The sequence below is a fragment of the Nycticebus coucang genome, chromosome 10, assembly GCF_027406575.1.
Source record: "Nycticebus coucang isolate mNycCou1 chromosome 10, mNycCou1.pri, whole genome shotgun sequence".
NCBI lineage: Eukaryota > Metazoa > Chordata > Mammalia > Primates > Lorisidae > Nycticebus > Nycticebus coucang.
The window spans coordinates 123390413-123406138 of record NC_069789.1 but is presented as its reverse complement, the minus strand read 5'-3'; the positions used below and the strand labels follow the sequence as shown (position 1 = coordinate 123406138).

Genomic DNA, 15726 nt, shown 5'->3' with positions numbered 1-15726 from the left:
CATCTCCACCTGGTACCTATAGTCCCAGCTACTCAGGAGACTGAGGCAAGATCACTTAAGCCCTAGAGCAGGGGTCCTCAAACTACGGCCCGCGGGCCACATGAGGTGGTATGATTGTATTTGTTCCCGTTGTTTTTTTACTTCAAAATAAGATACTTGCAATGTGCATAGGAATTTGTTCATAGTTTTTTTTTTTAAACTATAGTCCGGCCCCCTGACGGCCTGAGGGACAGTGAAGTGGCCCCCTGTTTAAAAAGTTTGAGGACCCCTGCGCTAGAGTTTGAGGTTGTTGTGAGCTATGATGCCATGAGTGAGACTTTATCCCTAAAACAAAATAAAATAAATAAAATAAAACTTCAGCAGGCCCTATGATTCCCATCTTTCCCTGGCCCCAACTTCCAATGTACCAGCACATCTGCTGCTTTTCCTCTGAAGCACATCCTAAGCCCACCCTCTTCTGGTTTTTTGTTTGTTTTTCATAGTTTTTTTTGTAGAGACAGAGTCTCGCTTTATTGCCCTTGGTAGAGTGCCATGACCCATGACGTCACAGGACTCACAGCAACCTCTAACTCTTGGGATTACGCGATTCTCTTGCCTCAGCCTCCCGAGCAGCTGGGACTACAGACGCCTGCCACAGTGCCTGGCTATTTTTTTTTTGGTTGCAGTTTGGCCGAGGCTGGGTTTGAACCCGCCACCCTCAGTACATGGGGCCGGCACCCTACTCACTGAGCCACAGGCACCGCCCTTTTTTTTTTTTTAAGAGGCAGAGTCTTCCTTTGTCGTGCTGGGTAGAGTGCTGTAGCATCACAGCTCACGACCTCCAGCTCTTGGGCTTAGGCGATTCTCTTGCCTCAGCCTCTAGAGTAGCTGGGACTACAGGCGCCCACCACAATGCCTGGCTATTTTTTGTTGCAGTTTGGCTGGAGCTGAGTTTGAACCCGCCACCCTCGGTATATGGGGCCGGCGCCCTGCCCACTGAGCCACAGGCACCGCCTGCCCACCCTCTTCTCTACTGCTCTTTGTCACCACCTTGCTCCAAGCCACCTTCATTTCCTGTTTGGACTACTATAGTGGTTTCCACCCCTGCCCTCCCAACAGCCAAAGCCATCATCCTAAAGGGCAATCTGACCATCACCCCACTTCTTCAAACCTTCCACAAGCCCACAGTTCTCTCAGGTTACTGTTCACATTCCTCATTTGGGGTCACAACACCCCAAGTCATCTGGTTCCTCTCCACCTGCCTTCACCTCATGCTGGTTGGCAGGCCCCTCACATGCCAGTCACACTAGCCTTCTGTGTGTCCCTTGTCCCACTGCCTGAATGCTGTTCTGTTTGCAAAGAGATGTCTTCCTGTTCCCAGCTCAGTCTATGCATTACTACCTCTGAAATGCCTTCCTATCCCCACCATCTCAAGTGGGCCCTGGCCACTTTCTCCCAGACCCCAACTGTCCAGCCAGCATGATCATTTTACCTCTCTCTCCCTCACTGGGGAGGCCAGCCATGCAGGCAGGGCCTTCATCAGCCCTGCTCACTGCAGGCTCCTCAGCTCCTAGAACAGACCTGGTACATAGGAGCCGTGCGGCAGGAGGGGGTAAATGGTGAAATCAGTGCAGACTCAGACTCACTGCCTCACAAACTGAGCCCATAATTTGGAAAACCACTAACAGGCAGAGTGGCAAGAACAGGTGAAATGTATTGGGGGGAGAGGGCAAAGTGACAGATCACTACAGCCTGTTAGGGAAAGAAGGCAACCCAACTGAACGTGGACTGTGACCATCACTCCACTCCGCTTAGGGCCTACAACACTACAACAAAGAGGTAGCTTTGACAAGGGAGCCTGATCTTCAGAGTTAGAACTCAATCCCTTGCCAGCACCTCTCTCCCCCCACATTGTCCTTATGTGAAAACAGTTCTGTAACTCACTCTGAAGGAGGGAAGGGAAACAGTTTGAAAGTCACAAAAATATATTAAAACAGCCGTTGTCTTCTCTCTCAGCACTGGCTTCCCTTCCCAGGGCCATTTGCCCACCACCCTGCCACAGACTTTCAGAGAAAAAGATGTCCAAGGCAGGAAAACAGAGGTGCCCTGGCAGCAGCCCAGGGTCTGGGGCCATCCCTCCAGCCTGGGAGTGGAGAGTGGCTAACAGTCTTTACAGGCTCGACGCCACTGTCGACGAGGGGGTCGCTGGGAGGCCAGAGGTGCAGGAGGGTCAGGCAGGACACAGCGGACAGTCGGGCCTTGCCACAGGGACAGAAAACAGAAGAGAAATGAACAGAGTGAAGAGAGGGAAAGAGAGAGAGATTAAAGTAATAGGGGAAGGAACAGAGGAGTGAGGTGAAGTAGAGGGATAAGGGAGCCCCCCAAGGTGACACCCACTCTGTAAGTGATGGGGGGACAGGGAAGCTGAGGAGCTACTAAGAGGGAAGAAGGGCAAACATAGGACAGAAAATGGCACTTGGCACTTGGGAGAGGTAGAAACGTGGGTTTTGCCAAGGCCAGAGAGAGGAGAAAACAGAGGACATGGAAGAAGGAAAGTTGCAGAGTGGGCAAGGTCAGGCCACAACCAACCCAGACTAGGGAACATGGGGTGAGTCCCTAGGATACTCGGGCCCAGCTCGAACACCTGAGGGAGACAGCAGTGCCATCCAGGAGCTGGTGGGAAGGGGACGGAGCCAGGAGCCTGGAGGGGGCTGGGGCAGACACCTGCGGTTCTGCCACCTGCACCAGCCCCACACGTGGGCTAGAAGGTCCTGCGGCCAAGTCTTTTGAACACGCTCACAGTGCCTGTGTGGTCCATCTGGGCACCCAGGCCCTCGCTGGAGCTGCTCCCCCGGGGCCCCACCAGAGTCCTCTTAATGGTGACCTTGACTTCGGCCGAGGACTTACTCTTGGTGCTTGTGACCTGGCTGTCCTGGGCCTCAGGCACGAGGGCAGCCTTGCCCAGTCTCTGGATGATGCTGACTTTGGACAAGGACTCTGGTTTCCTCTCAAGCCCAGAATGTGAGGTAAGCGCCAGGCGCCTCAGCGTCGGGGCAGCCGCCGTTGTTGCTGAGCTTGTAGCCTTGGCTTTGACAGTCAGTGTGGGCTGGGGACTAGCCTTGGCTGGGCCCCGCCCTAGCTTCTTGAGGACCCCAGCATACTGCAAGACAGAGCTGCTGCTGTCGTTGTCACTATCCCAAGCCAGATCCTCATCCGTCTCTGGGGTAGCCCCCAGGCGACTGAAGACTCCTGTGGGCTGCAGAAGTCAGAGACAGGACAAGGGAGTCCTTTAGTCACTCAGTACACACTCATGGAGAGATGCCTCCTGCTCCTGACATCCTGGGACTCACAGTTGATAGGAACACCTACCAGTGACACCCTAAACAGTGATGAGAGTCATGAGGGGGCATGCCAGGGGGCTGGGGAAGCCCAAGGGAAGCAACTAACCTTGCCTGGACATTCGGGGAAGCCTTTCTGGGAGAGAGGATATCTGAGCTGAGATCTGCAGGTTGAATGTAAGTGGGTCTAACAAAGAAGAAAAAAGCTGTGCGTGCGGAGGGAAGATCATCTGCAAGGGAGGCATGAATGGAAGATTAATATGGCATGCACTTGACCAAAGTCAATTTCCTGAGTCCCAACTCTGCACCAGGCCCTAGGCTGGGGACACTGTAGTGACGAGCCCCCTGCCTTCATGGGGCTCAGAGTCCAGTTGGGTAGACAGACTTGGCATCAGAAATGACACAAACAGTTCTGTAAGAATGACAGTGATGCAGTCTGTGAAGGACAGCAGAGTGCAGGAGGGCAGGCGACAAGGCCAGCTTATCTCCTCTTGGAGTTCAGAGGACTTTCTCTGAAGCCGGGCCCTCTAGGAGAAAATAGCAGAGAAAAGAGCATACACTAAGTCTCTAAGGAGGAAAAATAATCCTATTTATTGAGCACTCACTATGTGCCAAGTTCTTTACATGCCACAAGATCCTGGATGTTATCATCATACTTATGATAAGATTCCAGAAAGGGAGAGAAAGCCAGAGTGGTTGTGTCCTGGGAAGTGAAGGATGCAGAGGCAGGAACGCAGCTGGGGAGCTTACCACACACCAGACCCCCCAGCACTGCACATGAGATTATCATCTCACTTAATCCTCATGACCTCTCTTTGAGGTGGATATTGTACAGACGAGGATGCTGCTGAGGTACAAAGGGCTTAAGCAGGGTTCCTCAAACTGCGGCCCACAGGCCACATGAGGCGGTGTGATTGTATTTGTTCCCGTTTTGTTTTTTTACTTCAAAATAAGATATGTGCAGTGTGCATAGGAATTTGTTCATAGTTGTTTTTTTTTTTTAAACTATAGTCCGGCCCTCCAACTGTCTGAGGGACAGTGAATTGGCCCCATGTTTAAAAAGTTTGAGGACCCCTGGGCTTAAGTGACATGGCCAAGGCCACACAGCCAGGCCCCCATGACAAGAGGAGCAAGTGTCACTGAGCAGTGAAGAGCCTCTGAAGGGCTTTGAGCAGGGGAGCAGAACGGGCCCTGCCCATGGGCAGCACATGCTGTGGCTGTGGGGACAGGGGACTGGAGGGGGTTAATGGCAGCTGTGCAATACCAGTTAGGAGCTATTGCCCTAACAAAACAAGGGGAGGTGCCGGGGAAGGTGGAGACAGATGGGATCATGAGATTCAGTGACTGACTGGAATGGGGGTGGTGGGCAGCCCTGACATGAGGGCCCAGGAGACGACTTGCTCTGGGAGAAGATGCTGCGGCCAGGTTAGGACATGGTGGGTAGGAGGCATCCAGGTGTCTGCTAGATCCCTGGGGCTGGAAGCTGGGAGAGAAGTTAGGACAGAAGACAGAGGGCAAGCAGCCAGTGCAAAGAAGGGCACTGAGACTGGAAAAGTGGGTAAGCTGGGGCATGTGAGGGATGAGATGGGCAGTGCCAGCAACACCACCCAGAGAAGAAAAGAATTTGTGAGTCCAGAGTTGCTCCTCCATTCCCAACTCACTTTATGCCCCGTTGTCGTGTCTGCCTTGGTCTCCGCGCCGAGGCGGTCGAACACCGATGTCCTGTGGAGACCTGGGAGGGAAGTGAGGCTGTCAGGCACCTGCTGAGTAGCACCTGTGGGCCCAGGCCAAGCACTGTACAGTCACCACAGGTAGGGACAACACGGCCAAGCCCAAACACCAGTCAGCTCTGGGACAGGCAGGGTACATGATGCCGAGTCAGGTTTTGTGTATATACTGTTGGCTCACGTGGCTGGAGCCTGCCCACAGAGGGCTAGTGTCAGATGTGGGAAAAGTCAACTAGAACTGATACTCATGTTCCTCACTTGTGCTGAGGTACAAGTTCATGAAATGTGTGCATGGGAGGAGTTCTTAATCCCTACTTGTCCTTTTCATTTCTTGGTGTCATAGGCCTCTGATGAATGGTAGTGAGTCCTCCCCTAAATTATAACCTAAATGTTCACCAATTGGAGATTGTTTACTAAATTATGATATATACGTACTACAGAAACAAAAATTACCATTAAAAATAGAAGGAAGAAGATTTACATGCACTAATGTGAAAAGATCTCAAATAAAAAAGTCATAGAATGGCCAGGCACAGTGTAATCCTAGCACTCTGAAAGGTGAGGCAGGTAGATTACTTAAACTCAGGAGTTCAAGCCCAGCCTGAGCAAGAGTAAGACCCTATCTCTACTAAAAATAGAAAAACTAAGGCAAGAGGATCACTTGAGCCATGGAGTTTGAGGTTGTTGTGAGCTAGGGTGATGCCATGGCACTCTATCCAAGGTGACATCATGAGACTTTGTCTCATAAAAAAAAAAAAAAAAAATGTCGTAGAACAACACTTATGAGCGGCACCTGTGGCTCAGTGAGAAGGGCGCCGGCCCCATATACAGAAGGTGGCGGGTTCGAACCCTGGCCAAACTACAACAAAAAAATAGCTGGGCATTGTGGCAGGTGCCTGTAGTCCCAGCTACTCAAGAGGCTGAGGCAAGAGAATCACCTAAGCCCAAGAGCTGGAGGTTGCTGTGAGCTATGATGATACAGCACTCCACTGAGGGCGACAAAGTGAAACTCTGTCTCTAAAAATAAAAAAATAAAAAGAACAATACTTATTAGGATGATGTTATTTGTGTTTCAAAAAGGAAAAAATATCTATACATGCATACATATACACAGACACAGACACCAGTCTGGCCAGGCTAGTAATAGATGGGGGACAGAGGAAAAAATTGATTTTTACTGTATATGTTTCTGCATCACCTGGAAGTTTTCCCATGAGGGAAAACAGGCTCGGTGCCTGTAGCTCAGTGAGTTGGGCACTAGCCACACACACTGAGGCTGGCAGGTTCGCGCGCAGCCTGGGCCTGCTAAACAAGAGAATGCACACACACGGTCCACGTCGTGTGTGTTCGTTCGACTTAAGAGTTTTGACATCAGTATGGTGTTAAAGCAATATACATTCAGTAGAAAGGTACTTTGAATTCTGAATATGGATCTTTTCTCAGGCTACTGACACACACTACGATACCCTCTCGTGAAGCTAGACAGCAGCTCCCAGTCAACCCCACGATCACAAGATAAACATTGATACTGTACTGTGCGCTGTGTTACTGATGATTTTGGCTAATATAAGTATTCTGAGAACATTTAAGGTAGGCTATGATGCTCAATATCTTAGGTGTATTAAATGCATTTTTGACTTACAACATTTTCAACTTAAGATGGGTTTATTGAAACATAACCTCATCATGAGTCAACAAGTATCTGGGGTGGTGCCTATGGCTCAAGAAGAAGGGCGCTGGACCCATATACCAGGTGGTGGGTTCAAACCCAGCCCCAGTTGAAAAAAAAAGAAAAAAAACAACAACAACAACAAAAAAAAAAAAAAAAAAAACAGGTACCTGTACAATACTCTAGAACAATCCTACCATAAGGAATCCATCTCTGTATGACCCGTTACAGGCCCTACCTTTGGACTGAATCTCAACTAGTCCCCTCTGGCTCATAACAAGGGTGTCCACTTTGGGGCACCTGCCCTTTGCCAGACATGGTCATTCACTTCACAGGCAGGCCATAAGGGAAGAGGTACTGAGGAGCCCACTTACACCAACTGCACGGTTAGAGGCCCCTCTTCTGTGGCCACCATTACTATCCCCTGGCCCAAGGCCCCCTGAATTCCCTGTTAGAGCTTGCTTCTCAGCCACCACCTGAAGGAAAGGACCAACTCCCTGTGATGCAGTAAAGAGAAACAGTTTCCACACCAAAGCATGCCTCTGATAGGCCAGTACCTTTTGCTGCCTGCTGCTGCTCCAGGATCTTGCGAGTCCGGGGGGTGGTACCTTTGGGCATGTTGATGATGTATTTCCCCTCCATCTCAGCAGTGACCCTGCGCCGCTTGGTGGGAATAACCAGGCTCTCCTCCTCCCGGCGGGCTAGGGCTGCTAGGAAAGGAAGGCAGGGGATCAGCACCCTCTCAGATGTAATGTTCTCCGGGAGTGGGGGCTGGACACCAGGCAAAGGGCACACAGGTGCCTTTTAATGCATTTGCATGTCTGCAAGCCCTTTTCTTCCCAACCACCCACACCACCACTGACTGAACCACTGAGAAACTCAGAGGTCTGGGCAACATGAGGTTGCAGAAGGCACTCAGAATCCCCAAGCTGTGGAGGACCTCCCAGACTCTCTTTGGCTCTGCACCAAATTCCCTCAGACGGGGAATGTGCTGGGTGGTGGAAAGATTCTAGAGCTCCAACTAGGTAGTGCTTCATGACTATACTCACTTTTAACAAGTAATCAAGCTCTATACTTACAAGTTGTATATTGTGCATAAATAAATTTTACCTCAATTTTAAATAAAAGGAACCCCTAAATGTGTTGAGGGGTAAAAGAGCCAAGCGCTCCTGGCTCACCATCTTATCAGTATCAAAGACCTGAGGGATGAGGCACTTCCAAACACATGAGACAAAGGGGAGACCCCATAATGGAGGTGGGACAGGGCATGATGGGAGTGGGCATCAGGAACATGATGCCCTGGGCCTCAGTTTCCACATGTGCCTCAAGACACCATAAGATCGCGTTTGTGGGTCCAACAAAGGCAGGAGAGTGTGGTGGACAGAGGAGGGCTTGGAAGTGCAAAGGTTGGAATCCTATACTCAGCTTTCAAGCTGAGACTGGAGAGGGTAAGTCTGAGAAGGAAGAGTGCTCCAGGCAAAGGGAACATGAGGGGCAAAGGCCCCACGGGAGGGAAAGAGGCTGGAGGGGAGCTGAGCCAAGCAGCAAGAAGGAGGTTCAAGAGACGAATCCACATTACACAGGCCCTATAAGACCATGTGGGGAAGATGGGGCTTTTTTACAGGAATAATGGGAAGCCCTGGGAGTTAAAGACAAGGCTATTATAGGACCAGACTGAAGGTCTTACAGGATCCTTTGGCTGCTAGGAGGAGGCAGTAGATTCTTTACCTTTGACCCCAGGCATCGAGCACAGGGCCGGGCACCAGTGAGGGGCTCAGTGAACACCTGTTAAAAAAGACTGCACCACCGAGTGAGAACTGCAATGCACATGTGTTCCAACACGTCACCTCAAGTGCTTCTGACCATCCTCTCAGGTAGGGTATCACCACCCCCCACTACATGGATGTAGAAAGTGGGGCCCACAGAAATGTGGCAACTTGACCAAGTTCACAGAAGTGACTCAAGTCCAAATGCTTTGCATACCCCGTGGCCTACAAAGCACCTTACAACATTGGGAGCATGACCCCCAAATACCTTCTGCCAACCTCTATTCCCTCCAACTCCTCCTACCACCTGTCCGAGTCCCCTCACCTGCAACCTTGGCACTCTTTGCTACCATCTTATTGGACACAGTGACTGAAATCTTGGATGTGCTGGTGTCTGGCCGCCTGGGGGGAGTGCCAGGTGGAGAGTCACGATTCAGGCTGTTAGTGATCATTCGGGAGGCAGCTGTGGGGAAGAAAGGGGAGTCCATTTGGGTGAGGTCCTGGGAGGTAGGCCTGAGTCAGCAGTCTCAGAGCTAGGATGGAGACAGCCAGCCTTGGGATTGAATGAGGAAGGGTCACTTGGTGTCCTCATGATAGGGATGCTTGAGGTGGATGGGCTTCATCTTCTCAGAACTAGCCCATCCCTCCCTGCCCTGGGAGCCTTTCCTGAGGCCTAGATGAGATTGGTCCCTAACCCACGTCACCCCATGGGTAACCCAGCCTGAGCTGAGTTCATCCTTCCCCTCTCGTGCTGCTTCAGTCTTCCTGGTCTCCTGGATCTTCCTTATGCAGCAAGCAGGCACCTCCTCAGGGCATTGCTCTTCCTTCGGCCGGACTGCAGGCCACTGAGTACACACAGGCTCGCGGTGTGTCGTCACTCAGGGCTCCTCTCAGATGGCCATTCCTCAGAGCAAACTTCCCTTACCGCCCTATCAAAAAACAGTACCCTACCAACCTCTATCACCCTTACCCACACTGCACTTTTTCTTTATAGCCCTTGTTACTGTTTGTCATTAAATTATACATCTTTGTTTACTGGTGGACTCTGCCACAAGAATGCAAGCTCCATAAGGAGGTATTATCTGTTTATTGCCATATCCCCAGTACCTAAAACAGTTCCCAGCCCTTCACTGGTCTTCGATAAAAATGAACACTATCACTGAAACTTTCCCACATCCCTGTTAGACAGCAACTCCTGCAAACCAATTTTATACATGAGGAAACTGGGACTCAGGGAGGGGAGTCACTCAGCAATGTGGGTCTGGATCCAGTTGGGCTAGGGCAAGAAAATAGGTGACTTCCCTGGGGCGATAGGTGGGAAGTCCATGGAGGAGGAAGAGGGATGCCCCAAGGTGTACCGATGGGAGCTACAGCATGCCCACTGCAGGGCCAGCCCCAGAATGAGGAGATGGGACTCATCTCAGCGTGCAGTTGCTATTAGCTGCGTTAGGACATAGGCTTCAGGGGCTCTTGGGGAACCCCTGCAGGGGAAGGAAGGGAGGATTCTTCACACCACCATCATTTGCTGGCTAGTTCTAGAAGTCTTACCCCTACACTTCCCTTTCACAACTGGTTTTCAGATTTTGGTATTTTGTCCCACCTCCCCTCCATAAAAGGCTTCTCTTTTCCTGATGGGTACTCTCTTTTTAAGCCCCCTAAAGACTCCTTAAGGACCTTCAACACACTATTATGATTACCTACTGCTTGTTTAATAAGTGTAACTACAGCATATAAATGACTCCATTAAACCTAGACAGATCATTTAACAAAAGGGGAACCCTCATATACCCACGACCCGGGAATAAGAGCGCTGTTCATACCTGGAAATCCTGGGACTGGTACTTTCCCATCAAACATCCTCCCTGATCCCAGGACGAAATGTGTGGATTACCTGATCACTCCTCTGTTAATAAGTTAGTATATACCCTTTAACAATCTTACCCAGATAATTCTTCAGATATTTCTTAGGTTGGACAGGGGTGGCTTTATGACTAGTAGTTGCAAATTCTCTGTGTAGACTCTGCCCTGTGTGGCATGAAGCGGGATTTCACCTAATGTACACATTGTGAGGGAGTATAACATGCCCCTAGGTAAAGGGCTCTTTACCCTGGAAGTGAGAACACTGTAAATATATTGCACCCTCGGGCGGCGCCTATGGCTCAGTGAGTAGGACGCCGGCCCCATATACCGAGGGTGGTGGGTTCAAACCCAGCCCCAGCCAAACTGCAACCAAAAAATAGCTGGGCGTTGTGGCGGGCGCCTGTAGTCCCAGCTGCTCGGGAGGCTGAGGCAAGAGAATCACATAAGCCCAAGAGCTGGAGGTTGCTGTGAACCATGTGACGCCACGGCACTCTACCGAGGGCAGTAAAATGAGACTCTGTCTCTACAAAAAAAAAATATATATATATATTTCACCCTCATATTAATTTGAATAAAGTTAAAAAAAAAAAAAAGAATCTGCCCTGTGAGAGCCTCCACTCACAATACTCTACCTAGCTGAATGCAATAATATCATGATTTTTTGCTATGAATGACAAGGAGTTGGCCAGGTGTGGTGGCTCACATCTATAATCCTAGCACTTTGGGAGACCAAAGTGAGAGGACTGTCTGTTGAGCCAGCCTGAGCAACAGCAAAATACTGACTCTATAAAAAATTTAAAACTTAGGGCAGCGCTTATAGCTCAGTTGGCAAGGGCGCCGGCCACATACATTTAGAGTGGCGGGTTTGAACCTGGCCCAGGTCTGCTGAGCAACAATGACAACTGCAACCAAAAAATAGCTGGGCATTGTGGCAGGTGCCTGTAGTCTCAGCTACTTGGGAGGCTGAGGCAAGAGAATCACTTAAGCCCAAGAGTTGGAGGTTGCTGTGAGCTGTTATGCCACAGCACTCTACCCAGGGCAACAGCTTGAGACTCTGTCTCAAAAAAAAAAAAAAAATTGAAACTTAGTTGGGCATGGTGGTGCCACCTATAGTCCCAGCTAGATGGGAGGCTGAGGCAGGAAGATTGCTTGAGCCCAAAAATTTGAGGTTGCTGGGAGCTACGATATACCGCAGCACTCTACCCAGGGTGACAGACTGAGACTCTTTCTCAAAGTATATAAGAAAGAAAAGGAAGGGAAGGAAAAGAAATGAAATGAAACAAAAATCAGAGTAGTGGGTAAAGGAGAAGGGCCGTGAGTGGGAGGGAACGTGGGAGGGATTCTGAAAGGCTGGTCATGTTTCTGTTCCTGGATTTATTTATTATTATTATTATTTTTTAATTGAGACAGAGTCTCATTTTGTGGCCCTCGGTGGAGTGCCGTGGCGTCATAGCTCATAGCAACCTCCAACTCCTGGGCTTAAGCGATTCTCTTGCCTCAGCCTTCCAAATAGCTGGGACTACAAGCACCTGCCACAACACCTGGCTTTTTTTTGGTAGAGATGGGGTCTCATTCTGGCTCAGGCTTGTTTCAAACCTCTGAGCACAGGAGAATCCACCCGCCTTGGCCTCCCAGAGTGCTAGGATTATAGGCATGAGCTACCATGCCCCGCCACTGTTCCTGGATTTAGATGCCGGCCACAGGGATGTTCCATCTATAAAGATCATTCAGAGCGGCGCCTGTGGCTCAGTGAGTAGGGCGCCAGCCCCATATGCCGAGGGTGGCGGGTTCAAACCCAGCCCCGGCCAAACTGCAACCAAAAAATAGCTGGGCGCTGTGGCGGGCGCCTGTAGTCCCAGCTGCTCGGGAGGCTGAGGCAAGAGAATCGCGTAAGCCCAAGAGTTAGAGGTTGCTGTGAGCCGTGTGACGCCACGGCACTCTACCCAAGGGCGGTACAGTGAGACTCTGTCTCTACAAAAAAAAAAAAAAATCATTCAGCCTTGGCACCCGTAGCACAGTGGTTATGGTGCCAGCCACAGGCACTGAGGCTGGCAGGTTCAAGCCCCACCTGGGCCTGCCAACAACAATAACTGCAATAAAAAATAGCCGGGTGTTGTGGCGAGCACCCATAGTCCCAGCTACTTGGGAGTTTGAGGGAAGAGAAACATTTAAGCCCAAGAATTTGAGGTTCCTGTGAGCTGTGACGCCACAGCACTCTACCAAGGGCAACATAGTGAGACTCTGTCTCCAAGAAAAAAAAAAAAAAAAAAATTCAGCTATATTGTTATGATTGAATCTTTTGCTGTATGTATGCTGCCAGGGACTACTGCAGAAAAGAACCCTCATTTGTTCAGTTTCCCTGCATCCATGCCTTTAGGTAGATACTGCCCACACTGACTCTGGATTTAACCATGTGACTTGCTTTGCCCAATGGCACAAAAGCAAATGTTGTACAACCCGAGGCTCAAGAGGTGCTTTGTACATCGGGGCTGGCCCTCTTATGCTGCTTTTGGGAATTCCACAACCACACGTATGAGAACAAGTCCAGGCTAGCCAGACAATAATGAAAGACACGTGGCCGAGTCACCTCTGTGACCAACCATGACAAGTGAATGAGGCCATCAACCCAGCCTCAACTTGGCTGCCAGGTGATCACTAAGATCAGCTGAGCTGGCCCAGAGCAAAGTGACGAGCCCCAACCAACAAAATCAAGGTCTGTTTTAAACGGCAGTCTTGAGGTGGCTTGTTAAGCAGCAAGGCTAACTAATGTATGTTAAATTTTAAAAGTTTATTTTTTAAAAAGGTATCATATTACAAAACACCTAAAAGTAAGTGGCAGGGCATGGTAGCTCACACTTGTAATCCTAGCACTCTGGGATGCCAAGGTGAGTGGATTGCTTGAGCTCAGGAATTCGAGACTGGCTTGAGCAAGAGCAAGACCCTGTCTCTCCTAAAAATAGAAAAACTGGCCGGGCACGGTGGCTCACGCCTATAATCCCAGCACTTGGAGCCCGAGGTGGGTCGATTGCCTGAGCTCACGAGTTCGAGACCAACCTGAAGCAAGAGCAAGACTCCACCTCTAAAAAATAGCCAGGTGTTGGGGTGGGCACATGTAGTCCCAGCTACTTGGGGGGCTGAGGCAAGAAAATCTCTTAAGGCCAAGAGTTTGAGATTGCTGTGAGCTAAGACACCATGGCACTCCACCAAGGATGACCAAGACTCTGTCTCACAAAAATAATAATAAAGTAAAATAAATTTAAAAAATAAAAATAGAAGAAGTAGCTGGGCATTGTGGTGGGTGCCTGCAATCCTAGCTACTTGGGAGGCTAAGAAGGTGGCTTGAACCCAGGAGTTTGAAGTTGCTGTGAGCTATGACGCCACAGCACTCTACCCAGGGCAACACATTAAAACTCTGTTAAAGGGCACCTGTGGCTCAAAGGAGTAGGGCACCAGCCCCATATGCCGGAGGTGATGAGTTCAAACCCAGCCCCAGCCAGAAACTGGAAAAAAAAAAAAACTCTTGTTAAATAAATAAATAAATAAATAAATACAAGAAGAAAACAAAAACAATAAATAGCCAGGCGTGGCAGGCACCTGTAGCTCCAGCTACTCAGGAGGCTGAGCCAAGAGAATCACTTAAGCCCAAGAATTGAAGGTTACTGTGAGTTGTGACTCCACAGCACTCTAAGGAGGGCGATAAAGCGAGACTCTGCCTCAAAAAATAAAAAAAATTAAAAAATAATAATAATAAAATAAAAAAGGCTCAGCGCCTGTAGCTTGGTGGTTAGGGCGCTGGCCACATGCACTGGGGCTGGTGGGTTCAAACCCAGCCTGGGCCTGCTAAACAATGACGACAACAACAAAAAGTAGCCGGGCGTTGTGGTGGGCACCTATAGTCTCAGCTACTTGGGAGGCTGAGGCAAGAGAATTGCTTAAGCCCAAAGAGTTTGAGATTGCTGTGAGCTGTGATGCCATAGCACTCTATCAAGGGTGACCAAGTGAGACTCTGTCTCAAAAAAAGAAAAAGAAAGAGAGAGAGAGAGAGAAAGGAAGGAAGAAAAGTATAAACACAGTAAAATTTATTTGTAACCCCAAACCAATACATGCAGTAATTTCATAGTCATTTACAGACATGGACAGAGAAAAATGTGAGTCACCTAGGTCAAATAAGGCACTGCCACCTTCTAATTTTAGCTCCCAAACTATAAAGAAGTATCCTTTTTCTAGTCTATTTAATGCCACATGTATGAATGTTTTTCACATTTTTATGCCTTTTGTTGGTGATTTTGCTGTTTAAAATGGCCACTGACAGCTACTTGAGAGGCTGAGGCAAGAGAATCACCTAAGACCAGGAGTTGGAGGTTGCTGTAAACTGTGACACCACGGCACTCTACCAAGAGCGATATAGTAAGACTCTGTCTCTAAAAAAAAAAAAAGGACAGTGCCTGTGCTTAGTAAGTAGGGCACCAGCCCCACACACCGAGGGTGGCAGGTTCAATCCCAGCCTTGGCCAAAATGCAACAAAAAAATCGCCAGGCGCTGTGATAGGCAGCTGTAGTCCCAGCTACTCAGGGGGCTGAGGCAAGAGAATCGCCTAAGCCCAAGAGCTGGAGGTTGCTGTGAGCTGTGACGCCACAGCACTCTACCGAGGATGACAAAGTGAGACTCTGTCTCTAAATAAATAATAAAAATGGCCACTGAGCATAGCATTGAAGTGCTGCCTAGGAAATCTAAACGCATGGAAGGGTATGATGTGCCTTAAGGGGAAAATGTTCACGTTAAGGGCCAGGCATAGTGGCTCATGCCTGTAATCCTAACACTCTAGGGAGGTCAAGGTGGGTGGACTGCTTGAACTGACAAGTTTAAGACCAGCCTGAGCCAGAGCGAGACCTCATCTCTAAAAATAGCCAGGCATTGTGGCAGGCGCCTATAGTCCCAGCTGCTTGGGAGGCTGAGGCAAGAGAATCACTTGAGCCCATGAGTTCGAGGTTGCTGTGAACTATGATGCCACAGCATTCTACTAGGGGTGACAAGTGAGACTGTCTCAAAAAAAAAAAAAAAGGTTCATATTAGATAAGCTTTGCTCAGGACTGAGTTATAGTGTTGGTGGCTGTCAGTTCCATGATAATGAATCAATAATATGTATTAAATAAGTTGTCTTTAAAAGGAAAAATATATAAAATAAGGTTACATATTTGACCAGCTGACAAAAACATTCTATTACAAGCTGATCAATGGTCCAGCTTTCACTAATTCAGTATACATGGTAACTTTACAGAACACAGCTATATGAATGGGAACGTACACTCACAACCCAGTTTACTTTATTTTTTTGAGACAGTCTCACTGTGCCACCCTAGGTAGAGTGCCGTGGCGTCACAGCTCAC

General features: G+C 49.2%; 1 protein-coding gene across 8 annotated transcripts in view; it reads right to left on the bottom strand.

Annotated features, from left to right (window-relative positions):
* Nucleotides 1–1946: 1946 nt before the first annotated feature.
* The window catches only part of C10H19orf47 (chromosome 10 C19orf47 homolog), a 29002-nt gene continuing 15222 nt past the window's right edge, over nucleotides 1947–15726 (bottom strand). For 5 of the 8 annotated variants that reach the window (XM_053604330.1, XM_053604329.1, XM_053604332.1 and 2 more), the window contains exons 6-9: nucleotides 8805–8942; nucleotides 7271–7423; nucleotides 4979–5049; nucleotides 1947–3235 (exon numbers count right to left, since the gene is read on the bottom strand). In XM_053604330.1, coding sequence (XP_053460305.1) covers nucleotides 2741–3235; nucleotides 4979–5049; nucleotides 7271–7423; nucleotides 8805–8942 — 857 coding nt within the window. In that variant the 3' untranslated portion in view covers nucleotides 1947–2740. The remainder of the gene's footprint in view (nucleotides 3236–4978; nucleotides 5050–7270; nucleotides 7424–8804; nucleotides 8943–15726) is intronic. The other 3 variants (XM_053604336.1, XM_053604337.1, XM_053604335.1) reach the window with 3 other exon arrangements.